Raw genomic sequence first — 27,901 nt, 5'->3', positions numbered from 1 at the left:
TTCTATTTTAAAACCATCACCCCTTGTCCTATTGCAACAGGTCCTTCTAAAAACCCTGTCCCCATCTTTCCTATTGGCCCCTTTTAAACATTGAAAGGCCACAATAAGGTCTCCCTGGAGCTTCTCTTCTCCATCTGAACAGCCCAGCTCTCTCAGCCTGTCCTCCCAGCAGGGCTGTTCCAGTCTCAGATCATTCCTGTGGCTCCTCTGGTGCCTCTCCAGCAGGTCCATGTGTGTCCTGTGCTGAGGACCCAGAGCTGGACACAGAACTACATCTATCATCAGCCTGGTTAGGAAGGACAGCAACATCAAAAGAGCTAATGTTTAAATAGCAAAAGCCAGTTTACACAAACCTGAGCAAAGGAAAACAGGTAAATTCCTTCCTGCACTGGAGGTGCACATCAGCGCCAAAGGGAGGGGACATTTCATTGATACCTTCACACGGGAGTGGGTGAAAGAGGACACGTGCAAACAGGAGGGTAAAGTCAGAAGAACAAACAAACAGCGTGAAAGTGAGAACATCCAGATTACTGTAGCAATGCTGAGCAGCTGGAAACCCCTCTGAAAGCTCCGTTCCACTTAAAATTAAGCTTGACGAAGCATAAACTAGGGAATTTGTAGTCCAAGATTCCCCAGTTAACTGTAGATCCAAGTATTAAAGTTACAAGAAATAATCACAGGACAGCACTATGTTTTGGCATAGTCTACTATAGGAAATTTTAAGTATGCTCCCTATCTAAGACAAAATGGAATATATACATTATTAAGTCAAACACTGAAATGTTCCAACTATTTCATAAATACATGCTAAAACTTCTAAATAGTCTAAGGCTTAAGTATAACAGAAGGCAAAACGTAACGATATAGAAATGCATAATCACGATGTCCCAACATCAATGCTACCACATACCTGCAGCACAGAAATCACAGAAGAATCTGATCTTTTAAGGTATTAGCTCAACTTAATTCAGAATTATAAACATGAAATTATAACTTGAAAACAAGCATTTGTTATTTTCACCATTCACACGCTAAAAATATCACACCCAGTCATTTAAAAATTATTATTTCCGCTTTTTGGAAGATTACTCTCATTCTCCAAAGCATAAGATCAAAATTGAGTCCATAAGGAATAAAAATATACATTTCTCCCTGTGGTTAATATTGCAAAAACACGCAATATTTGTTAGTGACACGCGTACCAGCACGAAACACCTGGCATCGACTGCCTTAAGAAACACATCAATATGAAATATGAAATTAAAATATGAACCTGTAGCAGCAGAAGGCTCTTGAGTTCTGACGGTAGCAGAGGAGGACTCGGTGTCTTCAACTTTTCCTTCCTGTAAACTGGCATCCGCACTGAGCGCTGTGCTGTGCGATGTGTTTGCAGGGGACGCTTCTTCACTGAAACTCTGGTCAGATTGAACGGGGATTTCTAACTGGACTAGAATGGAGGAAAAAGTTTTCATTGAGTAGAAAGCACACCAAAGTAGATTCCAAAGCACTGATATGTGCGTTCACCACGTTATCGTGGAGACAAACACCATCCATGGTCAGACTCTTTGCTATTATTAACACAAAATTAAGATTTTACAACACAGCTACTTCTAGCAACATTTAGAGCTGCTTAGAAATACACAGGCTGCTCTTTACAGCCTAAAATGACACGTCAGCTCAAACCATTATCAGAGCTCCCCCTGAAAGGCAGTGAAGCACAGGGTACAAAAAAGGAGCATTATCTCCACCCAGTCTCAGAATAAAAGCATCCTGTTTGGTGTTTTTAGCGGTTAATGAGAGGATTAAACTAGAAATTTGGCATTTGGATCACTTGTTCAATCTACAGCATTAAAACCCCAGGTTCAAATATAAGCTAGGGAATGACCTATTAGAGAGCAGTGTAGGGGAAAGGGACCTGGGGGTCCTGGGGACAGCAGGGTGACCATGAGCCAGCACTGGGCCCTTGTGGCCAGGAAGCCAATGGTACCTGGGGTGGGTTAGAAGTGGATGGTCAGTAGGTCAGAGAGGTTCTCCTGCCTCTCTGCTCTGCCCTGGGGAGACCACACCTGGAATATTGTGTCCAGTTGTGGCCCCTCAGTTCCAGCAGGACAGGGAACTGCTGCAGAGAGTCCAGCGCAGCCACCAAGATGCTGAAGGGAGTGGAGCATCTCCCGTGTGAGGAAAGGCTGAGGGAGCTGGGGCTCTGGAGCTGGACAAGAGGACACTGAGGGGGGACTCATTCCTGGGGATCAATATGGAAAGGGGGAGTGTCAGGAGGATGGAGCCAGGCTCTGCTGGTGACAACCAGTGACAGGACAAGGGGCAATGGGTGCAAACTGGAACACAGGAGGTTCCACTTAAATATGAGAAGAAACTTGTTCCTGGTGAGGGTGTCAGAGCCTGGCCCAGGCTGCCCAGGGGGGTTGTGGAGTCTCCTTCTGTGCAGACATTGCAACCCGCCTGGACACCTTCCTGTGTAACCTCATCTGGGTGTTCCTGCTCCATGGGGGGATTGCACTGGATGAGCTTTCCAGGTCCCTTCCAACCCCTGACATCCTGGGATTCTGTGAACTTTGTAACGATCTCATTTTCACAAGCATAACCTGCAACCCTAAAAAAAAAAAAAAAAAAGGAAAACCACCCCATTTCCTTTTTGTTATTTTACAACCTCTGGAGCTCTCCACTCTCCTTTTGCAAGGCCAGTTATCCCTCTACTGGAAAAGCTCCCACCACTCAAGGGAAGCGCTCGGGTTACTGATGGAGAGGGAATCAAAAGGCAATCGGGGCAGCAGAGATAGAAACTTTCCTTGAGTTTTCCCTGCACTGCTGATGAAATCAGGTTTTAATTGCAGATACAGAGACTGCAGGGTCCGCAAATGAAAAATAGAGTGCTTGCAACAGCTGGGTGACTGCCATGCCACTGCAACCGCAGAGTGTGTCAGCGAGCTGCTTACCCTGCTCAGATTCCTTTTGGTTAGAGACTGCATCTTTCAAAGGCTGAATTGCTGTTGAAGTTGTGACACAATCTGTATTTAAAATCTCATGGCCAATGCTAGATGAGAGCCTTGAAGATCGTCGCCTGATCTGGTCTCTTTCAGGGTTATCTGAAGAGTTCTTCAGCTTTTCCGGAGCTGGAAGAGACAAATATAACAGTACCAGGCAGTTAAATGAGTATTAAATAGCCCTCGAGCAAACTTTAAAGAGCCCCCCTCCCAGTGACAGTCTGAAAGTGTGTTTAAGGACTGAGGTTAACAGCAAAAGCTTAACAGCCCAGGTGATTAGAGCTCTCTGTAGAAGCTACAATCATACTGACAGTTATAAACAAGCATAACAATAGAGCAAAAGCCTGTCTTATAGGTCTCTCGACATTTATTAACAGACAGCCTTCTTCAGGTCTTCATTTTGTTTTGCTAAGCAGTGTGGTAGATCCTGCATCTAGTTATTGAAGAGCTACAACTAGAAAAAGGCTTTTATAACCCTCTACATATAGGGAAGCAATATAATCTCTGTGAACATCAAGACTCACGGTTTGCAGCTCCTTTATCCAAACCCAGCTTCTAGGAATTCGGAGGGAATTTCAGCACAATGATGCTACTCATGAACGGCCAATTTCAGAAAAACAGGTATAGCATTTCAGCCATTTCATGTATCACAGTTCCAGGTTAATACTACAGACTCTCCCCCTCCTTAATTTAACATTCAAGAAGTTCTATGTACAAACACTGTGAAAACTGAATTAAAACCAATACTCACAGAAGTTTTTTTCAATCCTGGGACGCTTCGATGGAACTTCACCTCCTTTAGGTATTTTCCGACGTCTTAACTCCAAAGTTATGGGCTGCAGCGTCTGAGAACTTGGCTCTACATAGAACAAAAATGTACTGGATATGAAGCTGTGAAACTCTTTAAAACAAATTCCCAAGCCTCACAATTTAAAATACTAGACATGCCTAAATACAGTTTCCACTGGCTTTCCGAAGTCTACGTATAAGCATTTAATCCCACTGCAGACATGTTTTGTAATATCTGAAAACTACTTGCCTACATCTAATCTCTGACCACCCCACTGAAGCTCCAAACCCAACTAACAAGCCCACTCCCAGCTCTCCGAACCAAGCCTTGAAAAAGATGAGCTCAAATGTAAAGTTTCTAGAGACTCAGGCTGTGAAAGAGTGAGATGCTTTCCATGCCTTTAGGTAAGTTTCGGTGAGTTCTGATATATGGCCTAAAAATGGAAGTTTAGGCTACGTACCCGTTGGAGGTGTTATCGGCGGTCTGCCACGTTTTCGTTTCGTTTCTTTTGCGTTTTCCTGTGGACTCTTTACATTGTCATTCTCAGGCTTCTTTTCAATTTGTGTATCTACTGAATATTCCATATCATTCTCTGATATATTCTCTTTATCTTCTTTTCCATTCTTAGATATATTCTTTTCCGAGACCTTGCCTTTTTCTGAGATAACTATCAATTTTCCTTCTTTATCAGGTTGCTTAACTCTTTTCTCAGTCTTCAATGTCTTTTCATCCTTGTCTTTCTTTGCATTACCTGTTGCTTTCCTCTGTTCTTTAAATTTCTCCTGCTTTTCAGGAGATGACGGAATTTCATTACCTCTTTCCTTAGGCTTAGCATTACCCTCAATACTCTAGAATAAAGAGAGCGACACAGAAAAATTAACTTATTGCAATCTGAAAGTCCTCCCCTGCCTTTGTATTTAGCAAACTTGCATTCTTGTCCAATTCTTCAAAGGATAAAAGCATTTACTCTGTTGCAACCCACTGTTTCTTGGCTCTCACGTGCATGTTAGGTCCATATTAGCTGGCACTACTCAAAGCCTGCTTGGGACATAGAAGAAACGTTGTCCTTTTCTGTGCCCCTGACTCCCAAACAGCTCAATCATGCACACACAGAAACCATCGTCCTTTCACAAAACTGTCTCATTCAAACCGCTACCGAAACGGGCTAATTAAAGAGTCATGCCAATCAACCGCAATCACCAACTTCAGTGGGAACCATGGCATGTTAAAACTGATACATCTAAATTTAAAAACAAAACTTTAAGCTTTGTCTTTCTGTAATCTGTGTTCACCATGAGGTCATGAAAATCCTCAGCAGTCCCTGGCACACCAGCCACTGGTAGAAATATTCAAACGTAATCTCATTTCCCCAGAGTTCTTCTGTAAAAACCACCGAACCAGGACAAACAGCCCTGTCCAAAGATCACCGCTACTCAGCGTCCCTTCCGTTTTGTCATCAGGTTTCATATTAACACCACCTGGGGGGGGCAGGAAACATACTTTGGGTCTTTTCCCCCTTCCAATGATCCTGCTACAGGCAGTCCCAGAGCCTCTCTGCTCTGCTGAAACCTCCTAACTCTGCACCTGGATTAATAATTTATATTTGCTCATGTGTCAACACTACCTTTAGTTGAACTGAATTCCCTTTTCCTGCTGCATAATAATCTGAAGCATTAAAGAGCAACCGTGCTCCTTGCCACCAAGAGTTCTGCAAAGCACAACGCAACTCTGCACAAGGATCAGAGGATGAGAAAGGCTGAATACCACGATACCTCTTTGGGGAAAGAAAGTGGAACAGCTGATTTGAGTTATACAAAATTCTGACAATACACTTAAGACTTACTATCTATCACAGTACATCTTGCCTCTTCCCACTTCATCTTCCTATTTATAGGTGGCTTACATGAACTGAGACCTTTTAAGATTGTTTTCAGACTACAGTCTGAAAATGGCAATCTTGATGCAATAAAATGGTGAATATGTCCAATCTGCTCCACCCTCTATGATATTATTTCACCCATATTTGGTACAGATTAAAAAAATATCACTTTTTAAAAGGTGAGATCGAATTGCTGTATATTTCATGAAAACAGCTAGACAAACAGCAAGAGAGTCCTTCACCTTCATAAGTCTCTGAGCACCACTTTTACCAGACATTATAAAAATCTGTCTTCTGCAAATTCCTTAAAAGCCACAGCTATAGGAGACGTTTCAGTGGAAAACCAAACATACATAAAAACAACCTGAAAACCAACCCTCAAACATTAGGTCTCATCAGCTGTGCTGCTCATGGAACAATCTGATTTGATTCAAGTTTGTGGTATTGGAACACACATGAATCATCTTAATCAATTTATTCTCAAGAAACTGAACCATAAATACAGTATGTCCCAATCTCCCCTCGATGTTACTGAGCTTTTAAAGCCGTGTGTGCTTGCAGAAGTACATTCACACCATGCAGGTCATTAGCATTTTACCATCGCTGTTCAATATAGTATGTTACACCCTCTGCATAGAGTGACACTGTCATTAAGGACAACCAGCTTATGTTGCTCCCTTCAGAAATCAAGTGGTTTGGGGGCCTCTTTTATTCCTTTACGGAATAGCTAAGATAGCATGTGTCTTCACTGCAGCAAAGGACTGGGGAGCTCTGGTCGATGACAGGGTGACCATGAGTCACCAATGTGCCCTTGTGGCCAAGAGGCCAACAGTACCTGGGGTGCATGAGGAAGAGTGTGAGCAGCAGGTCAAGGGAGGTTGTTCCTCCCCCTCTGCTCTGCCCTGGGGAGGCCACATCTGCAGTTACTGTGTCCAGTTCTGGGCTTCCCAGTTTAAGAAGGACAAGGAACTACTGGAGGGAGTCCAGTGAAGGGACACAAAAATACTGAGGGGTCTGGAGCATCTTGCTGATAAGGAGAGACTGAGAGAGCTGGGGCTGTTCGGCTGGAGACGAGAAGCTGAGATAGATCTGATCAATGGGATCAATATCTCAGGGTGGGTGTCAGAGGATGGACCAGACTCTGTTCAGTGGTGCCCAACGCCAGGGTGAGGGGCAACGGGCACAGACTGGAACACAGGAGGTTCCGTCTGAACACAAGCAGAAACTTGTTTGCTGTGCAGTGCCAGAACCTGGCCCAGGCTGCCCAGAGCGGGTGTGGAGTCTCCTTCTCTGAGACATTCAAACTCGCCTGGAACCACCTGTGTGATCTGCTCTGTGACCCTGCATGAGCAGAGGTTGGACTGGATCATCTCCAGAGGTCACTTCCAACCTCAAGGAGTCCATGATTCATGGTCACAGCCTCTCCTACCCATGAACACGACACTTTCCTTCCACTGCAAGCACACAGTTACATCAGTGTTGTACTTGAATTCACACCTCAAGTAACTCACATTCTTACGCTCAATATTTCTTAAGATTGTTCATGTATTTAAGGCTAAAAGTGGTAGAAATATTTCTGTTAGATAAAGAAACCTGCAGACTTTGCGGGAATGGCACGGCTCTTCACCACAGCCACAGACTTTAACTGTATTCATTAACAGTCATTATTGGAATCTGTATTTAAGACATGCTGGGGGGAGGGATTTGATTGCTTTGTTCAAACGTAAAGCTCCAGAAAACAAAATGTAGGAGGTATGACTAAAAACACAGGCCAAAGCTGCCACACAGGAATGTGTGGCAAGATCTGAAACTTAAAAGCGTTTCTGTAATGAAAATTGTTCTGAAGCAAGTACTTAAAGTTTTAACGAAGTTAAACAGGGCTAGAACTTCTCAGCCTTTTCTACAAAGCGCCTGCACATGAAAACTTCTCAAAGCAATCAACTAGTTATTTTGGGAATGAAGTTTCTGTCTACTCCATAATTCCCATCCTGCAATTTTTAAGATCCATGTATTTAAACTAATCACCAACAGGTGAAAAAAACAAAGTGTGTTTCAATAACCTACCACTACCCTTAGTCTGTACATTCTGAATCTCCCAATGATTTCTAGAAAAGTGTTTTATTTATATGCCTATGACTTCTTTAGTCCACGAGGTGCGTTCGTGAGAACACGAACCTGAGAGCTTCATGCCATGAAGATCTGTATGGCCTTTTCAACAGATTTCAGCTGTATTGTGTGTTAGCAATAGAGACATTCCTTATTTTATAATTCATCAGCTCTAGCCACCTGAACTGTCATTTCTAGAATACACTAGTAGCACAACCACAACACTTACCTGATCTTTGGAAAAAGCTTTGACATGAATGTTTTTGACAGTCTGAACTACACCATCATAAAACTTCACAGTGTATGTACCTAAAATGTGAGAATAAACCATGAGAGTTTAAAGATCATAAGTTCGTTAACAGAGCATCTGCTAACAGCTCCAATACTGCAGCTGCATATTTAGCTCTAGATAAAAGCTGCTTTATCTGTGTTGTTAGAAACTTTGACAGCAGAAGTTACCAAAAATAACTGTGGTAAATATAAAGATGCATGTCTAAGCTTACAGTTGCTCCTTATTCACAAAACTCCAAGGTATCTTTGGTGGACTACTCCAATAGATAATGACACAGACTTTTCTCCTTGATCTTACAACATCTAGTCAATTTAAAGTCAGAACACCAGACAAGCCCTTCACAGTCTCTCACTGACAGCAGAACCACGGCTGTGCCTTTCCCCTTCCCCACTCCTCTATTGGGAAAGGGTTTGCAGCTCTGACTTGACTTTTACTACAGTCTCATGCACCTCTTGGCAATAAACTTCAGAAGAAACAACTTTTCCCAAACATATACTCAAAGCAGCTACTGACTGAATATCCCAGCAGAAAGTTCTTTTCTCTCATTCAAAAGGATAAGAGGTTAGGTTAAAAAAGTTGATGGCACACTAAAACATGTAATTGAAAATAAAACTTTTCACAGCTGTCTTCTGTATTATCTCTCCACCTAAGCAAAAGGCTAGAACACAATTAGAAATGCACTGTTAACGAGCATGGCAAAACCAGAAGTGACTCCTTACCATCTTTGTTAACAGAAGTAACTTTGGCTGGATAGAAGCGACAGTCAGACCAGCAAGCCAGAACCTGATCATTTATATGGAATCCCTACAAAACATAAGTGAGAATTAGCAAAACACACAACTCCATTAAAACAAAAGCATTCATTTTCCAATATTAAAAATAAAACTTACACAGTGGGCAACACAGCAAAAGTGAAACATTTTAAACTTAATAATTCATACAACTGCAGAGTAAACTATTAAGTACTCAAATGTCCTCTATTTACTACTTACTGCACAATCTTCTTCCTCGTGTAATCCTTCTTTTCTTAACTGTATTTTCTCTAAGGGACGCAAATAAGGACTGTCCCAACAAAACCATTCATCATATCTGTGGTTCCAGCGTTTGAAATGGATAAGCACTTTTCCTTCTTCATAATCGACTTCTTCAATGTGAGCTGGATACCTGGTCAAAAGGTAGATAAAAATATTTCAATTAAGAATAAAGTACGCTGCCTCAGACACTTAACTACAGTACAAAACATGACACAAACGGGGCCTTCCACACCATCAAAAGCAAATTATCTGAAGATCTGATTGATCAGGTGTGATGGGGAGCCAAGTTACTGTATCTAACAGCCTTTGCTTTCTACAGTCTTAATATTATTTAATACAAAATGAATAAAAGCTCAGGACAGAATGAATCCCAAAACTGAACAGCAAAAGCAAATGCTGGCTGCAGGAAAACAAGAAAACTAAGGAGTTCTTAGGCTGAGGCAGCAAAAAATAACTAGAGATCAAGAGGTCAGGAAGACCCTCCCTACACCTAGAGGGTTCACACATACACAGAACTGATGGCTTCAGCTTTCTCTTATCAACAGTAACACCTGGAGGTCACACTCACTTCTCAGATACCCATCAACAGGCACCAGGAATCACCTGCCCAGTGTAACAGCAAAAGTCCGGTGGCAACACTAAACCTGAATTAACTTTTAGATTCTCCACGTTAAATTTCACCTGCAAAGTCCTGGGAATTTAAAGAAAAAATTCTCAGTACATTAAACGTAGAAGGATCTGAGAAGAGTCAAATCCAGTTGTTTCTAATCGGGAAAATCTTACAAACTATGATTTCTTTAATTGCATTGGTAATTTGTAACTTCAGGAAGTATTTCAGAATCACAACATATTTCACTATTCCAACTCAAGGTAACAGCCCAGGTATTGATGTTTTCCCCTCCGCAATAATAGTGCCAAGAAAAAAACCTCCATCTGTTGGTGTTTTCAGTTATTTGTGGAAGAACGACAAGGCCCAACTCAATTAGTGAACAAAGGCCTGAAGAAAAACCAAAACCAAACCCACAAGCATTCCTCACCTGATAAGCCACACTTAAAAACATGGAAGGTGTAGAAAGAAATAGCATCTCAAAAGGATCAAGCCTGATGCTAAACACAAAATCCAGACTTAAGATTTAAATGCAACACAGTAGCATTCTGCAGTTCTACCCCGACGAAAAGAAAAGCAACCTACAGCTGGAATTCTTCAGCAGATCCAAGACACTTCAGTCATGACTTGGTCAAAAAGAGCTACAAAAAGACCACGCCAGACACTTAGGCTGCAACCCAAGACTAAGGCCCTGCCTAACACTCGATGCCACATGCCTCAAGATGGGCCATTAGTTCATCCCCATATACACATGCAGCAAAAGCTGGGGAGGAGAGGAAAACAAATGGGAGATACTCATGGCAGGGACATCTCTAACTGGTTACCAGCTTCCTCAGGAGGAAGTGACTGGAAGTGACTGCCTTCATGTGACAGTCAATCTAGATTGGATATCAGGGAAAAATTATTCATGGAAAGGGCTGTGGGGCATTGGAACAGGCTGCCCGGGGCAGTGCTGGAGTCACCATCCCTGGAGGGGTTTAAAAGGCTTTCAGATGAGGTTCTAAGGGACACGGGTTAGTGCCAGAAGTAGGTTAGGTTATGGTTGGACTCGATGATTCTGAGGGTCTCTTCCAACTGAAATGATTCTGTGATTCTGTATATCATATTTAGGTAACCACAAGCACTGCCCTGCATGGGTTTATGAGGGGGGAATACTCAGTGTTTCCACATATAACAACATAGTTCTATTAAACATAGTTTATTCTTAAAACATCTCAGCAACTGCCTGTCACTAAGTACAGGTAATGACAAAAATCAGTAGCCAGTTCCCTGCAAAGTGCAGCAAAAAAAAGGGAATTGCCAGGTCCTCTCACCCAGAGTCCAGGCAGAAGGACACGTTTGCCATCAGGACTGCAATGGGCCTAAGGGTTGTCCAGATTTTCAAAGAACCTCAAGAACCTCAACCAGAATCAAGTCTCTTCATACCCATTTTACTCGCACAGAGAGAAGTGGTGGAAGGGCTGTCATTACAACAAGGTAACAAAGAGGTGTCACCAATTGCCTCCTGCAGGCACGCAGGGCAGTCAGGTGTCTGCAGCTGGCCAGCACTCAGCAGCTTCAACAAGCCAACGCAAAAAGCATCAAAAACTCAATTCAGCCAGGCCAGTGTGTGCACGCACATAGTCACAGCTGGTCTCTCCATTTCAGACTGCACTACTGGAGCAGTCCCACTGCTCCAGCCTCTGAACGCCAGCACGGTGTGGACCTTCCAGCATGCACCTTCCAGCACTGCTGGGGGCCAGAGCTCCCCCACTTAGCACCCTGAGGTCAGACACTGTCACAAGCCCTTCCTGACAGCTTTGATGCCTCAACCAAGCCCTAAGAACTAAGCCAAGCACAACAAGTACTCACTGTACTCCCTGAAGTTTGGGTCTAGGAGGTGACAGATAACTGTATCAGGAATAAAGTGCACTTCCAATACATTATGATTTCAGATACAACAAAGCAACCTTCAATAAGAGCTCTAAAGATACAAAATTCACTTTGCACTTTGGCAAAAGTGCACTTTGGCATTGCCTGTTCTTCAAGAGGGTCAGCATTGCATCCAAACACCCTCAGAGTCCTGCATTAGCATTTCAGGGCACAAGCCTCTGTCAGGAGAGGCTCTGAGATTAAATACTCCAAAGCAGTGCTGCCATTTGAGAAGCAATACTGGCCCATTAATCCACTGCTGTGTTTGGTACTAAGCACAGAAATCAAAGCCAGCCCTCTGATCAAACAAGAGGCTTCTGCCCAAGTGCCAACACAGCAACAGAAGAACACACAAGAAATGCTTGGACCTCTGAGGGTCTAGCACCAGGAAGAGCAAGGATCAGAAAAGCTTTATATCCATGTAAAAGGAGCACATTGTAACCACGGCATAGAATGGTCCTGTTCACACAGGACAGGTGAAAGCAGCGGGGGGGAAGTCTGATGTCCTACAAACGCCCAGCTGGGGAGCTGTGTCAGCCCGTCACCACTGATGCTGATAAGAGAAAATAAGCTCCCAGCTCTTACAAATCTTGGTTCACAAACCCTCAAACAGAAATATACACAGATCATCAGCCAATAAAATATAGACTTTCTGACTCAGGTTTGAAAAGCCTAGCAAGGAAAAGAACGCTTTCAGAACTGCAGTTAATAACTAAGTTGTGAGAGCAAAGAGTTGCAAACCATTGTGCACAGGACAGGTCATTTAAGATCCAGTGTTTTTAAAAACCAAACAACATGGCTTGGTTTTGGACATGCAGCATATCCAAAATTCAAATTTAAACCAAGGGGTATGTAGAAAGCATAGTAGGTGTTGAATTCCTGCCCCCCAAAGTTTTCCCACATAAGAGCTGCGCACACCCATACTTTGGGATACTGCTGGTGCCCAAACATGTCAGGACAACAGACACGGACACGAGTCATCAGCCCTCCTCAAACACCATCCATACTCAACTGCATCTTCAGTAAGCCTACATAAGCATGACCTTTATTTTGCTGTATAAACAAAGATCAAGAATACAAAAGATGCATGTAGATTCAGATCCACCCCTACCCACATAATTCTTGGTTACACTGCAAAGCCAACACAACATGCAAGTATGTTGGTACTTCATGTCCTTTCCATAACGGGTTATGTTTACTCATTTTCACAACTCCAATCCCCTTGTACCTGGAAAAGAGAGCAATATTCTGCATGCAACCAAGATGTTTTGGGCCAAGTCCACTGTGTCTAAGGCAGTGCTCTATCCTTCCGTGATGCCCAGATGATTTTCAACACTGCCTTCTGCACACCCAACCTGCCAGCAGGTCCCAGAGCCTGAGCTACAACCATGTCTAACCCACAAAGACTCTCATATGTCAACTATAGCTGATGTCAAGAGAGAAGATATCTTAAAGAGCTAACAATACCACATTAATTCCTGTATTTAACAAGTCTTTGACTCCAGCAATTTTCATTGTATGCCTCATGCACTGAGCACTATTAAATGCTAACTGCTGAGGTGGCTTCCCAAAAGGAACAGAGTTAGAAGGCTCAGAGTTAGCCCAAGTAACTTTTAGGTCCTTCTTCCCCTTCCTTCTGCAGCAGTTGGTCAGGAAAAGTGTTCCTCCTCTCCTCACCTCTGCAAGACAGGCTCCAGAGCGGACTTCGGAGAGAGGAATGTGTTTCCCCACCCAATTCTTTAATTCTAAAGCTGATCACCCTCAAATGAGCGCAGGCCGTAACAATTTCTATCAGACTTTAAAGCTTATGAATTCGCAAGAGTAATGAGAAAGGAAGCAGTGAGGAACTACCTTGGGTATTCTGTACTGCAAAGGATTTCTCTCTCCCTAAACTGCTCTGCAATACGTGGATTCACACGTGAAGCTCAGTGCTATTCAGGAGAACCAGAGTCTGCCGTCCCACTAGATTTTTGAACAGTCCTATGTCCCAGACACAGTCAGCACCGGTACAACACATCAGCATCTATCGCCCATTTCAACCACTGGTACATAAACTTTTATAAATTCACTACTTTCCTATAAACCAATGACTAGGACTCTAAATATTGTACCAGTACAAAATGTTTAAGATATTAAAGACTTAGAGTTAATACAATATGAATGGTTTTAAAAAAATACCAGTTTTTTAATCTGTCACGGGCTTCCAACTGGGCTCCCACCTCAAAGTTGATCCCTCTTCTATTCGGAGGATGTTTTGTCATTTTGTAATATCAACACTGCTGATTTTATTCCCCTGAAAAATGCAATTAAATATCAATCACTAATCAAGACATAGACAAAATAAGCTTATGCACCATAATCCCCAAAAGCTACATGTTAAGGGACCTCTTTATTTTCAGTTTGCAGAAAGTAATGGGGGCAATTATCTCTTAAACAAGGGTTCCCAAGTGTGCAGAATCATTCCAAAAATGTGTTCAAAGTGGGAGCTACTGGACCATGAAAGACTAAAGCTCAACGTCTGCCCATTGGTCCAAGTTCCGAGTCAATTAAGAACTCTGCATCCCAATGTTTATTCACAACTGAGACAGCATTTTCATTATGTTCTCTCCATGATCCCCATTCGGATGAAAACAAGGAATCCAGTAAACAGGAAGTGGGCAAAACCCAACACAATAACAGTCTTTCAACAGCTACCACGTTAGTGAGACACTCAGAAACACCATGTCACCTCATCACTACGAACAGTTCAAAGACATGAGAAATACAGAGTTGCTTTAACGAAATTTATGCCTACACTGCTTGCATATTTGCATTGCTTTTTTCCCCACCATTTTAAATAGAAAATAGTCCTCCTTAAGACATGTTTCCAACAGATAACAGGCTTAAGAAATCTTGCCAAAGTAGTTTCTCTCCAGGTACATTTAGTGGAAAGTCTGATCAAGAGCTATTTTTCCCAATTTTTTGTCAGTTGTTTCCCACAGTTAAGACAAATTATGATCCATTTCTTTAGTCTTTGAGCTCACAAGATCCAAAAACACAATTAAGTTTTACTCAATATTGTCCTCCTTGCAGTAAGGCTGTATCTTGAAGATGCAATTAAAGATGTACAAAGTGGATGCAAGTTAAAGGCAAAAAAAACCCAACAACAACAAAAAAACACCTTCTAGTCTTGCACTGCAAGAATAAGGAGATGTGCACTGGGAAGACAAATAAGGAGCACCATTTTGGTTCAAACAATGCATAAACAGCAGCAATGTCAACTGCACTGCATCTATAAATGGATTAACATTATTTTCTGAAGAACTACTAAGTTAAAGTGTGGTTCAGAAACTCAAGATCTTTAGGAAAGTCATAGAGTTTCTATGGCAGGGAGAAGCTGCTCCCCTGAGCCCAACCAGTTCCAAGGGCTGGCCATGGAGGGACCCCCAGCACCCCAACCACATTGTAAGAACCTTCTCTACCCAGGGAGGACCCGCTGTCTCCCTCTCCAGCTCTGCCACCTCATCTCCTCTGCTGCCAGAGCAGCCTGCAGCCGTGTGGGGAAAACTGCTATTGCCTGTTAGCTCAATTCACAGCACAGTGATTCGCACCAAAGGAAAATATCCTTTAGGCACCTAGGAACTGAGAAACACTGCAAGTGACTTTCCTACAACAAGCTGCTGAGTTTGTCCAGCATGGACCTGAATGAGCCCAGGAATGACTGTCCTCTACTACAGCTAGAGCCTGAGAGGGGGAGATTTACCTACCACCCCCATAGCTTCTAATTGGGAAAGGAGAGGAGGAGAACAATTAAGGAAACATTAGGAAGGTTGGGGTTGTGCATTCTGATTAAAAATAAACAGTAAAAATCTGGAAATCCAAGCAGTAAGGCAAAGCTACATTTTCTTTTTTAAACGGTTCATCCACCCACACCTCAAACATCCACTATTTTCTCTGCAGATTTACAGAATTAAAATACCATGTTCTCCCACTAGTGATGAAATGTCATGCCTCCAAATGGGGAACAGACACACTTTTTGCTTAATGCTTGTAGGAAAAATTACAGCTGCAAGATGACTCTTGTCCCAGTAAACTTATTTTCCCTTCTCACTAAGTAGGGACACATGAAGACAATATACTCCTAGAAGTACTGGAGAACATTCCTACAGCTCTGTGCAGTGGTTCCCTTCCCCTCGGTAGTAGCTGCAATCCTGAAGAACTGGAGTAGTTTCAGCTCATCTCCATGAGGCTGGAAGAGGAACACACACATCTCTCAAACTTCAGTATCTCATACAATAGGGCTGCTATAAATAAACATCAATTTTGGTGAGGAAGGCCTTACCGTGTTTTTACTTAAATAAAAAACCCACAAGTATCACAACTAAAGAGAAATCTGAAAAAAACAGCAGAAGCCATTTGAGCATATTTACAGAGGCTACAGACTCTGCCAAGTCTGAACTCTGGAGCCAGCTGAGCAGCAGCATTTGTCAGTGCACACACATTAACGTGCCCAAGATCAGAGAGTTGAGAGACAAACTCTATAGGCAAAAATCTCCTACTACTGCCCCATTCTCCAGAGACTTCATCGTCTGCCCTCCCAAGTTCCAACATCAGGGTTGCTCTGGGTTCTCTCTCACATCCCACAGCAGATTCACCGCGACGCAGCAGCCCCTGTGCTCCACATGCCTGGCCAGGCTGGCTGCCCTCTGCACTTGCAGCCAGTTTCACAAACAGCTTCTTCAAGCAGATCCATACTTGGGAGAACATTACATGAGATAAAGTACTAAGAGATCTCAACAATTTACCCTGAAACATACAGCCTTAGGGCAAGAACGAAACCACATGATAGGACCTTCCCTGGAAGCCATCACAGAGCTCTTCAAACATGGCCAAAGTCACCAGCAGAACCCACCCACACTTCACCAGCATGAACCTTGACCACGCAGAGAACTTTGTTTCTCAGAAGGGAAGCACTGAACACAGGGGCTTGGCTGCTGCTGCTGCTTCAAGATTTTCTGCGTCAGCCTCTGTTCTCTCCTGCAAGAGCTACTTGAAGACCTGACCTACATCAAAACTGATTGTTAACACCCAACCACAGACTAACCAAAGGCATAGCTATGACTTGGAAATAAAAACACTTCACCAGAATATCTCTTCTAAAATTTTCTTCAGTAGAAAATGAAATTGTACCAACTTGGTCCCTAAACCAAGGCATGAGCAGGCTTTTCACTTTGCTTACTCTGGGAATCCACTTTTCTCAAGGGCTCAAGACCACAATTCAAACAAGGGGTGGTTATGAGGCCAACCCCCAAAGCTGGACAGCTTTTCTCCAAACTTCTTATTCTGCTATCAAGATTAGACCTGTTTCAAGAACAAACACTCCAGGATTTACACAAGTCACTACTTCCAACAGAAAACATTTCCAAATCTACATCACTCAAGGTACACATTTCTGTTGTTTAAAATGGAGAGCCTTTTCTTCCCCATAAAAATCCCCATGAGGTAATTTAGCTTGTAAAGACTATTCAGGTACTTAGAGGTATCCAGCAGGAAGGCACATTTCCATCAGGGCAATGCTCTGCTGACACTGCAGCTCCTGTACACCTGCATCTGGAGCTGTTCTTATTCTCTTCAGTTTTAAGCTCTCTCAGTGCTGAGAGCCAAACCTGCCACATCACTAATTCCAACAGAATAGGGCTCCTCTGGAAACTGGAGAAATGTGTTCATATAAAGGAAAACCAAGCAGTTATGATAAGCTTTCACTAATAACAACCTCTGTTGTTTTCCCTCTGGGAACTGCAGAGTCACTGCAGCCTTTTTCAAAACCTTACCTACCTTTGCTAACACTGTTGCCAAATCACTGGTAAGTATGATTAAATTGTTCCTTACATATTATCACACCAAAAGGCCTGCTTTTAAATCAGTACCACCTCCAAACTTAGCACTGTCTCGATTCAGTACTTCATAAGCAGCTCAGAAGAAATGCAATTCACTCCCACAATTCAGCCTCTTATCTCCTTCATCCTTCAGTGCATCTGTGCCAAACCCAGAGATTGCCCTCCCTGCATCGGAGCAAAATGGAGGGGAAAAAAAACAGGAACTCCATGAAAAAGCATAGTTCTCCAGCTTGACAAAGGAGCATGGCAAACTTTGATAGTCTGCATAAATACAAATTTTCAATGCAAAGTAGTATTAAGTTTTATTCTGGATGGTAAGCTTGCTGCCCTGTTCCCATAAGGCATTCTGCATCAGTGGTGAGCGCGCAGGACGGGGAGTGGATTAACACTGGCACAGCCAGGGAGGAAAAGCAAGAGATCATCCTGTGTCCACTGGAGATGCAGCACAGCTCTAACCGAACTGGGATACTGAAGGCTGCCCCAAGATCTGAAATGCAGTTCCTAGACAAGCAACAAGACAAAAGCTTGTTTTGTTTTCTTCATGTGTAGTAGTCTCTCTCTCTCTCTCTCTCTATATATATACATACACTAAAACAGGTTTGTAGTCAATTCCATAAAGCCTTAACTGACTCTGCCATTCACCCCAGCACCAGACAGTGTTCCAATCCTGCCCGCATATCTCCGTGCCCACTTTTATCCTGCCCAGGATTAAGTCCAATCACATTTTGCACATAAGGTTTTTATTGCTCTGCAATAGTTTTGACCTTTTATTTACACCATCTGCATACATGATACCAAGCCTCGCATCTTCACTGGTGATAAAAGGATGAAAGCCTCACCCAGCTCACCCCCTACAACATGCATGCCCCCAGCGGGGATGGTCAATCCAGAGAAGTCCATGGTCCCCACCACACCTGGAAGACCTCGCAAGTGGATGACCACAGCCACGCTGTGCTGAAAGCACACACCTGCAGACGAGAAAAGGCAACGGCTGCGTCAGACTGCAAAACAGGATTCACAGACATCCTTTATATTATAGTCTTCATAAGATGCTGTAAGGTTTCTAAGTACAAGTCTCACAAACATTTAAACATCACTTTTAAATACTGTTTTGGTGTCAACTTGGGAAGTTGGCTACAACAGACTTTTGTTGCCTGCAGACAAAAGCAAGTCTGCCTGCCAGGTTTTGCCTGCAGCAGCACTGCTACCATGAAATGTGCTTCACTGTATCCTACCCTACGTACAAAACCAGAAATAAACCCCCATCCTCGTTCAAATACTAAACAAGAAACAGCTTCTGTACTGTTTATCTAAGGATCCCTATGCTCCTCCCTCATGTGCTGGTCATGCATTCCATTTCATAGCAAGATGAGCTAGTTTTAGGACGGAGTCATAAGATTCAGAAGATGTCCTTGGCACTAAGATTCCAACACACAATGCCACTGCTCTTCAGTTCAGTTGTTTTGTTTGTTTTTAATGCAACAAAAGCAGAAACAGGAAGGATTTGAACTGGACATGAATAACAATAGACACTGTAACAAATTCCAAATACTAAATCACCTCCCTTTTTCTATCCAAAAGACATTTGAAACACAACACTGGACTTCATGCAGTTCTTATTTTGCACCATGTAGGATTCTCAGCTAGACCTTAACAGCACTCACTTCTTGCTTTAAAAGTTTCCCTGATTCAATCAGGGAACAGGCAAACTCTTTGAGCAACACAACACTAAAATTGGATCCTGAACCGATACTTAAAATTTCCGTAACAATAATAATGTACAGCTCATTCCTCAACACTGAAACATTCCCTCAAAGCGTAGGACTCAGTATTTTCAGACTCCTACTTTTCCTCTAGTTTATACAAGTAGACTAATAAAACCAACACCAGTAAAAATCACCATTTGCTCTCCTCCCCAGGCAGAAACCAAGACCCAAAGTGCTTGGTGGCAGAAGTGAAAAGGTGTCAGCAAATTAAGTGACCCTCCTAGATCAAGATCCTCACGCTCTCCCTAACACTACAGGACATCTACAATGTCATTTTCATTCCCTCAGCAACACCCCATGTAACTGCACTGTCAATTCAAACTGGTGGTCAGACTTGGACAGAGCAACATGGAAGCTGGAATTATGAACGTGGGCAATTCAGCAGAACAGAAACAAATATTTTTCCATAATAAAACCTATTTGAATTACCAAGTGCAATTAAAGAAATAAATACTGATTACTGAAAAGAATTATTTTCAATCATTTGACCATCTCTCATTCAGCTGTCCTGGTTTCCTCTCTTTCTCCCTGTAACATGCTAAAGGTAAAACACAAACTCTCTTAAACACTGAATAAGCAGGAAGATTTGGGAAAACAGCTTAAGTTATATGAAATAAAGCAGCTTTTTGCTAAATAAAATCACTTCCAAGAATATCCACTTCAATGAAAGTGCCATTTGTTCCTCTAACTGAAAATGTGCTGTCTTTAAGAATACAAGGATTTAATGTAGAGAAATATTATCCACCATAACTCTACAAGAATTAAGAAAACCCTGAATTTTAAAGCAAAATTTCAAAAGCTTAAAGAAAAGCTACAATTCACAAAAGCAAGCATCCATGCTTATACTCACCAAGAAGAAACTCTTTGCTTATACGGCTGCAAACATTCCAAACACTGTTGTACAACTACAGGGAAGGAAAAACATAAGACACGTGAATTCTGAGACTAAAGTAATTTAGAGTTCAATAAAATATTCTTTCTACAGCCAATGATATCCCAATCAGAAAATAATGCCTCTAGAACATCAATTTAATAGGAAAGCTTTCACTACAGAGGGTCAGCAGGCTGCTGTGATCCAGATTATAAACCTAAGAGATCCTTATAGACACTCCCTCTGCACAGCCACATCAGATGTCTCCATCATTTATACAGCCCTTTGAAGGCAAACGCGAGGCTGATGTGGCCCCCACTGAAAAAGAGTTTGACACCCCTGATTTAGTTATTCTTTGCCAAACAGAAGCCACCTGTAGCTTTAACATTACTCCTACTTCGCTGCACTAGATACTTCAAGAATAACCCCATTAACTAAGTGTAGATAGTGTAAATATCTACAGATAGTTACAGTGTAGATAGTGTAACTACCCCACCTTGTATATGCAAGTAAATAAAAATTTAAGGTACTGTCTGCAGACTTTTGAAGAACAGATCACTGACGTGTTAAATCCACCATATGGGCCAAGTTGCACTTAAAGGAAATGACAGCCTGCACTCAGTTTTATCTTGGACACTGAGAATGTGAGATTCTAGGTGAAATGGCAGGCTAAAGATCCAGCAGAGATGATCAGAATGAGTTCTTCATACCTTCCAATGAAATGCTAAATATGCAAACAAGATTTCCCACTGTTTGCTGTTCTCCCCTCCTTTATCTTATTTGCCTTGTTGCAGAAATTAACCGCTCTCCCCACTTTTCTATCTAATCACTAGTAGGCAAATAAAACTTTAAAGCAAGTGTAAGTTAAAATATTCAAAGATGCTTAAATGCAACCAATCTAGCATTCTCTTTTCCTCCCAGGTGTTTAATAAGAACTACTACTGAGAAACCCTTACAAATATCACTGCAGCAATTATTCTCCTAGCACCCAAACAGTATTGTACTCTGAGGACATAGCTAAAAAAAGAGAAAGCTACATTTCTGAAATACCAAGTATGAAAGGCAGCCCATAAACAAAACCAAATCTGAATCAAAGGGTCAAAATGCCTGAGTGTTCCAGATTTGGATATACATCAACATTCTTTTGCAAACAATTTCAGCAGATAACTGAAGTCATTGCTCCTGATGTAACAAACCATTCCTGTTCACATGGGTGGATTCCTGCTGCAACACCATGGTTGTTCACAACTTCAGCAAGGGTGAGTGTCCAGTTGTGGCCCCTCAGTTCCAGCAGGACAGGGAACTGCTGCAGAGAGTCCAGCGCAGCCACCAAGATGCTGCAGGGAGTGGAGCATCTCCCGTGTGAGGAAAGGCTGAGGGAGCTGGGGCTCTGGAGCTGGACAAGAGGACACTGAGGGGGGACTCATTCATGGGGATCAATATGGAAAGGGGGAGTGTCAGGAGGATGGAGCCAGGCTCTGCTGGTGACAACCAGTGACAGGACAAGGGGCAATGGGTGCAAACTGGAACACAGGAGGTTCCACTTAAATATGAGAAGAAACTTCTTCTCAGTGAGGGTGACTGAACACTGGCCCAGGCTGCCCAGGGAGGTTGTGGAGTCTCCTTCTGTGCAGACATTCCAACCCGCCTGGACACCTTCCTGTGTAACCTCATCTGGGTGTTCCTGCTCCATGGGGGGATTGCACTGGATGAGCTTTCCAGGTCCCTTCCAACCCGTGACACGCTGGGATTCTGTGAAGTCATCTTTCAGGACAGGTTCTTTTTAAAAGACAACTAAAGCCCTAGGTCAGACAAAAGCCTTCAACAAGCTCAATTACAGACACACTCTTATTTAACAAGCATGGGGTTTCAACATATATCATGGTAAGACTGATGCTTTCTGATGTTTAAAAACATCTTTTAAACTGTTCAGAGAGACCAAAAAGAAACCTTCTTGCATTTAAAAATAATTACAACTGCCACAAAAAAGCAGCCTTACAAATCAATGGAAAAAAATTATGTGAAACACTTATTTCATTGAAAAGGCTCCGAGCAACTTAAGACTCCAAACATGTCTATGGTTCTAGATCTTCTTAGTTAAGAAATAATGAATTTAGAGCAAATGACATTTTAAGGTGCAAATGAATATATCAGACAGCATGAATTCTCTCAAGGAAATTAAGAATTGAAATATTTAACAACTAAGAACTGCAGACAGCTCAGGCAAGCTGCGCTGTTTCTTATGGAAGCACAATCTCTAAATCATCAGAGCTTACCACATCAATCCGTGCATGTCCAGCCATGTCAACAAACACGAGCCAAGACGCCCAAATGCCATCGTCTCCTGTTCCCCAAGACACACTCAGCTGTAGAAACGACCTCACCGCATGGCACAGAGATCCGCCCTTCAGTCATACAGGAAATAACTAGAAGACTTTCTTGAGAACAGCTTCTTCATCCACAAACCTAATTGATGGCAATACATGCAAGGACTCTCCAGACTGCAGGAGCCACAAAAGCTACAGCCATTGGAGTTGTTCTGAGAACCCTAATTCAGCCCACAGACTGAGCACCGCAATGCTGTATAAAACTGCTTCATGATGCTGAAAGCACCAAGTGTAACCGTCCTCAAAATGACACTTTTGCCCTGATTAATGGTACACCCCAGGCTCACAAGGCCTTTGTCAAATAAAAATGAAATCAGGGAAAACTAAAAAACTAGACCAATTCTTATGGCCATTCTATAATCCCTCAGAAGCAAAACCAACAGAAACCACGCAAAACTCCTCAGACAAACTTGCTCATAGTGAGACTACATTCAAATATTTGGTTTAGGGTGGTGCTGCAGCCGCCTAAGGCTGAGCCTATGGAACAACCCTGGCGAAGGTGCTCACTGTCAGAGCCCTGCACGACAGGTGAGGGAAGGAACCACACGTGGGCTCAAAACTCATGAGACATATTCATGATTTTGCAAAAGGAATAGGTTTCTTCTTAAAATAATATAATTTTAAGAAATGGGCAGGGCACAAGAACATACCTTCCATTTGCCTACACACTGCCTGCTTGGCTACAGCACCTAGTACTGAGCCTAATACCATTCTGCACTCTACACCAATGATTTGAAGTCAGTCCAAATACTTATTAAACGGCTCTGAAGTATTACCGCCTACATCCCTTCTGAAAGGAATACCTTGGTATTCTGTAGAAGTCCACATTTCAGATAGAAATAGTACCTAAGGTCCTGTGCTGGTAAGTAAGCTGACCAATGAATTCCTCAGTTTTGACCAGATGTCCTGCTTTGAGGTTGCTCTGGGTATTCCAGCAGCACACTATACACTTCCAGCAGATTGCTGAACCTAAGATTTCTCTTATTGGTGAGCATCAACACGTATTTTAGCTATCAGAGATTATGCCCAGAAATTGAAGGAGCCAGTAGGAAAGCACAAAAATGATCTGGTAACAGTACCTGCAGCAGTAACCGGACTTTTGGCTTCCGACTCTGAGAAGACGTCTACCTGTAAAAACATCCATTAAAAACATTTGAGAAACATTCTTCATAGATAATTTATAGCACCTGCAATATCAGCCACTGAAAATCCCACGGGGCACTGTTTCCAACCAGTCAGTGTATATATATATATATATATATATATATATATATATATATAAAATTTCACAACAGTCGAATAAAGGCAAGTCTTGTAAATTACACTGCCATGCACTTCGATGAAAAATTATGTCTTCATTTAAGATAATGCATGAGACAGATAAATCATCTCTCTACGTGCCACACGGTAAGAAGGATGCAGCTCCCCCATTTTATTACAAAGAAGGAAAGGGGTGCACTTGCAGACTGCTTATAGACTCATCCCCCAGTTCAGAGATAAAAGGACAGCAGGAAAAAAACCAACAAAATTAGGGCATCTTTTTGCAAGACTGATGACAGCAATACTGGTAAGACAGAGCTGCAATCTAAGCAAAGGACCGATATAAATACAGGGGACCACATAACAAAAAACAACGTTACAAACTTGCACTATAGTCACGAAGCAATTAAAGTCCAGCATACTTGCAACCTCTGCAACACTAACAGAAGCCTTTAAGCTTTAAGCCTAACTGAAACTCCAAAGCCTGACAATGGCACTGTCCGACTGTCTGTGCCACTGATGCATGGCTCTAGACTAAAGACGCTCTGTTCCACACCTGGAGCACTAGGGGTGTTCCAGACAGTCTCCTGTCAAACCCTGTGGAAAAAGAGGATATTCTCTGGTTCCTCGGGAAAGAAGTACTGAGTACAAGTAGCAGAACAAGAGGTCCATTTCAAAACTAACATTTTAACATCAGCAACAAGATCAGGAAAGCTCTTTGGTGTGAACCCAGGTACTGAAAAAGAAAACCAACACACTATCCAGTAGTGCTTCCCCTCTTTCTTTTAATAGAGGCTACCTAGCTAAACACACCAATGGAGACAGTTATCTCTCTTTTTAAACAATTTCATAAACCTACCTGAAATTCAGTTCTTAAAAAAGGCAGAGTGTAGGTGGCTATACAGAAACAAGGCTGGTTGAAAGTTCTCAAGCCCACTAAAACCACACAAAGGCATGTCAACAAGCTAATAAGCCTCAAACAGAAGTAACTATACTCCAACATGCATTATTTTCTGCCACACATCTGCAATCAGTCAGCATGGACACATTATACACCCCCACACACAATCACTTGAGTCTGGCGCTTGCATCCACCAAAAATACATGAAAAGCCATCAGTTCCCAAAGGGTGTTTGAAATATACGGACCATGAAAGTATTGGCATTTTGACAGCAAGGACAAACCGAGAGCTACAACTCACTATCTCTTACCTGAAAAAAGTATTTTCCTACAGGAAACACAAGAAGCCAAAATAAACCTGTAAGCAAGCAAGGAACAGAAGTATGAAAATAAGGAATAAATTGAAGCAAAAAAAGAAAGGAGTAGACTTGTTCAACTCCTGAATAAACTACAGCAAGCACTTCACAAGACTTCTCAATATGATGCAACATAAAGTCCAAAGTATAGGCAGCTTTTCTAACACTACACCCACGCAATTAGGCAACCATCAAGAATGCAGTTTAAGTACTGGTGACAATCATGTGCGGGGCTGAACAATAAATCCCCCCCGTGTACATTTTTCAGCTCAGCTCACACACTGTTGCACAAGAGCTCCCATCTGCACAGGACAGAGCCATATGGGCAGCGACCAGGAGACAAGTGGCAGCGCGGCTTTCCTACAGCACCAGCGTCTGCTCCTGTCCGGCCCTGACAAATGACAGCCACACACAATACCCAGCTGCCAGAAGCGCAGTTACACACAAAACGTGCCGCTACAGAGAGTTTATCATCCCCTACAACTAGAGAGGGATTGCAGCCCCCTTCCCTGAGCAAGGGGGAGAATTTAGGTCAATATCATTGCCTCGGTTATCCAGGATCTACAAGAGCAAAAGAAAGCGCTTCAGAGAACTTATCCAATTAAAGGTAAGAATTAATTACATGCTTCTTACATTTCAGTCAAGGCAGCATTGTTATAAGCAATTACTATTCTAGCCTCATTCCCGACTTGACCTTAATTAATTATTCTGGATTACAGGCAAGCAGGTTTTACTCTCAAACTGCTCAAGTAAAATTTATTTCCATTCAGGAGACATCAACAAAGTTATCAGCAAGAATGTAAACTGAGACCTTGCACAAACTGACTCAGGTCAAATGAGTATTCATCAAGCCACCTTCAATTCCAGAACCATTTACAAAGTCACACAAAAATTACCAAAATACTAAATTCTGTACCCAGAAAGAAGGCATCTCTTGCATCCAGGTTGGATTAATCAGCCTCCATGTATCCCTCCTGATCTATTTTCAAGAGTGAGGCTAGGAACAACGGCCTGGGATGGCAGGAACATCTCTGGCACCGTTATGATTTTCACTAAGTAGAAGAGATATAACTGTTTCCCAAAACTGTACTGACAACCTGCTTTGATCAACCAAGCTCTGCTATGGCTACAGTCTGCAGCTCCTCCATGCCAAGCCAACCAGCACAATAATCCATTTCAGGGGTAATAAGCCATATCTGAACTCAGGCCTGTCACAAGCAAGAATATGGTGCCTCCCAATTAAATCTATTAAACAGTTACGACATGAAACAGCTTCTGGGTTACTGCAAGGATCCATCGTTATTTATGTTCCTCAAAGACATTCTGAAGCAACAAAATGCAGAAGGACAGAGATGTGCTCCAGACTTCACCGGGCACAGAACGGACAGAGGCCTCTGGCTGACGGTGCCGCCCACGGGCCCGGGCCGGGCACACCCTGCGGGCACCAGGGGCCTGCCCCACGCCCGGTCCCTCCCCGCTCCGGCCCCCGGGGCCCCGGGAGGAGCCGCCGCCGCCCTGCCGAGCTCCCGGGACGGGCCCCGCCGGAACCGGCCCCGCGCCGCGTCCTCCCGCGCCCAAGGGCCGAGGAGCCGCCGCCGGGACCGCAACTCCCGCCGCTCCCGGGCTGCGCGACCCCCGCACCAACGCGGCACCGCCCGCGCCCGCCGCCGCCGGCACAGCCCCCGCGGGCCGGCCCCGCCTCGGGCTCCGGCCCCGTCGCAAGGTCACTCGGCCGCCGCCGGGCCCTCGGCGCCTGCGCTCGGCCCGCACAGACTCACCTGCCCGCGCAGCTCCGCGGGCCGCCGGGCGCGGGGGAGGCGCGGCGGGAGCGAGGGAGGGAGGGAAGGAGGCAGCGGGCGAGGGCCGGCCCGAGGCCCCCGGCCTCAGCGGGCCAGGCCGCGGCGAGGCGGCAGCGGCCCCGCTCGGCGCCCCGGGGCCTCAGCGCGGGAGGCGCCGCCCGGCCCGGCCCGGCCCGGCCCGGCCCTTTGTGCGCGGGGACGCGCGGCAGCCGCGCCGCGCCCGGCCTCCCTCCCCCGGCCTCCCCGCCTCGCCTCCCCACGGGCCCGCAGCGCGGAGCAGGGCAGGCGGCCCGGCCCGCCCGGGCGCCGCCGCGCTCTTACCGAGGGATCTGTACGGGAAAAAGGGTTAGAACGGAGCCGACGCGCCCCGGGCCCCGCTCCGCGCCGAGCCCAGCGCACCGACCGCGCAGCGACACAAAATGGCCGCCACGCTGCGGCGCAGTCACGGAGGGGGCGGGGCCCCGGCGGAGGGGCGGGGCGCTCCGGTCCCGCCCACTCGCGACCGCTGGGGCGCGCTCTCTCCGCGTGGCTGCGGCGGCCGCGAGCGCTGGGGGCGCGAGGCGGGGGCGGGGCCGGGCGCGTGGCGGGGCGGGGCGGGAGGCGCCACCCTGCGGCCGGGCGGGATCCCCGCGGTACCCACGGACCCCGCCGGGCGCCGCCGCCTCGCACCGCGGGCCCCGCGCCCCTCCCGCCAGGCCCCAGCGGAAGCGGGACCGCAGCACGCAGGGAAAGCCGCCCGTGGGGGGTCGGTCCTGCGGGCGGAGGGTCCGGCTGCCCCGAGCGGGGCAACGTGCATTAGCGTGGGGCGCTCCGGGGAGGCGGGGTCCGTGTACGCTGAAATACAGACGGAAAAATGGCCGCTAGACACTCGTCCAGCACAGACCGGCTGACCGTGCCCTGCGCCGCCTCCCGCCCCCCGGCAGAGTCCGCGCGACCCGCTGCTGTGTTCCCGGCCCGGGCACAGCGCCCCCGGTGGGGCCCGTGCCCGCGGGAGGGTCAGCGCCCCGCCGGGAGCTGCGGAGTCTGCTGCGGTACAGAACTGCACAGGGACACATCTTCCATTCT

General features: G+C 44.5%; 1 protein-coding gene across 19 annotated transcripts in view; it reads right to left on the bottom strand.

The window, feature by feature from the left end:
* PHF20 (PHD finger protein 20) overlaps positions 1 to 27,275 on the bottom strand; it is a 78,400-nt gene extending 51,125 nt beyond the window's left edge. For 4 of the 19 annotated variants that reach the window (XM_080354577.1, XM_080354581.1, XM_080354586.1 and 1 more), the window contains exons 1-14: positions 27,158 to 27,275; positions 24,993 to 25,039; positions 23,601 to 23,649; positions 20,114 to 20,168; positions 18,337 to 18,465; positions 13,800 to 13,914; positions 12,733 to 12,849; positions 9,062 to 9,233; positions 8,789 to 8,873; positions 8,007 to 8,086; positions 4,253 to 4,640; positions 3,754 to 3,861; positions 2,955 to 3,131; positions 1,274 to 1,447 (exon numbers count right to left, since the gene is read on the bottom strand). In XM_080354577.1, the coding sequence (XP_080210703.1) occupies positions 1,274 to 1,447; positions 2,955 to 3,131; positions 3,754 to 3,861; positions 4,253 to 4,640; positions 8,007 to 8,086; positions 8,789 to 8,873; positions 9,062 to 9,233; positions 12,733 to 12,849; positions 13,800 to 13,882 (1,384 nt within the window). In that variant the 5' untranslated portion in view covers positions 13,883 to 13,914; positions 18,337 to 18,465; positions 20,114 to 20,168; ... (1 more) ...; positions 24,993 to 25,039; positions 27,158 to 27,275. The other 15 variants (XM_080354583.1, XM_080354585.1, XM_080354593.1 and 12 more) reach the window with 14 other exon arrangements.
* Positions 27,276 to 27,901: the final 626 nt, after the last annotated feature.

This window comes from Nesoenas mayeri (genome assembly GCF_963082525.1).
Source record: "Nesoenas mayeri genome assembly, chromosome: 16".
Classification (NCBI taxonomy): domain Eukaryota; kingdom Metazoa; phylum Chordata; class Aves; order Columbiformes; family Columbidae; genus Nesoenas; species Nesoenas mayeri.
The sequence above is the reverse complement of the archived record's forward strand: the minus strand, read 5'-3'. Positions and strand labels throughout refer to the sequence as shown.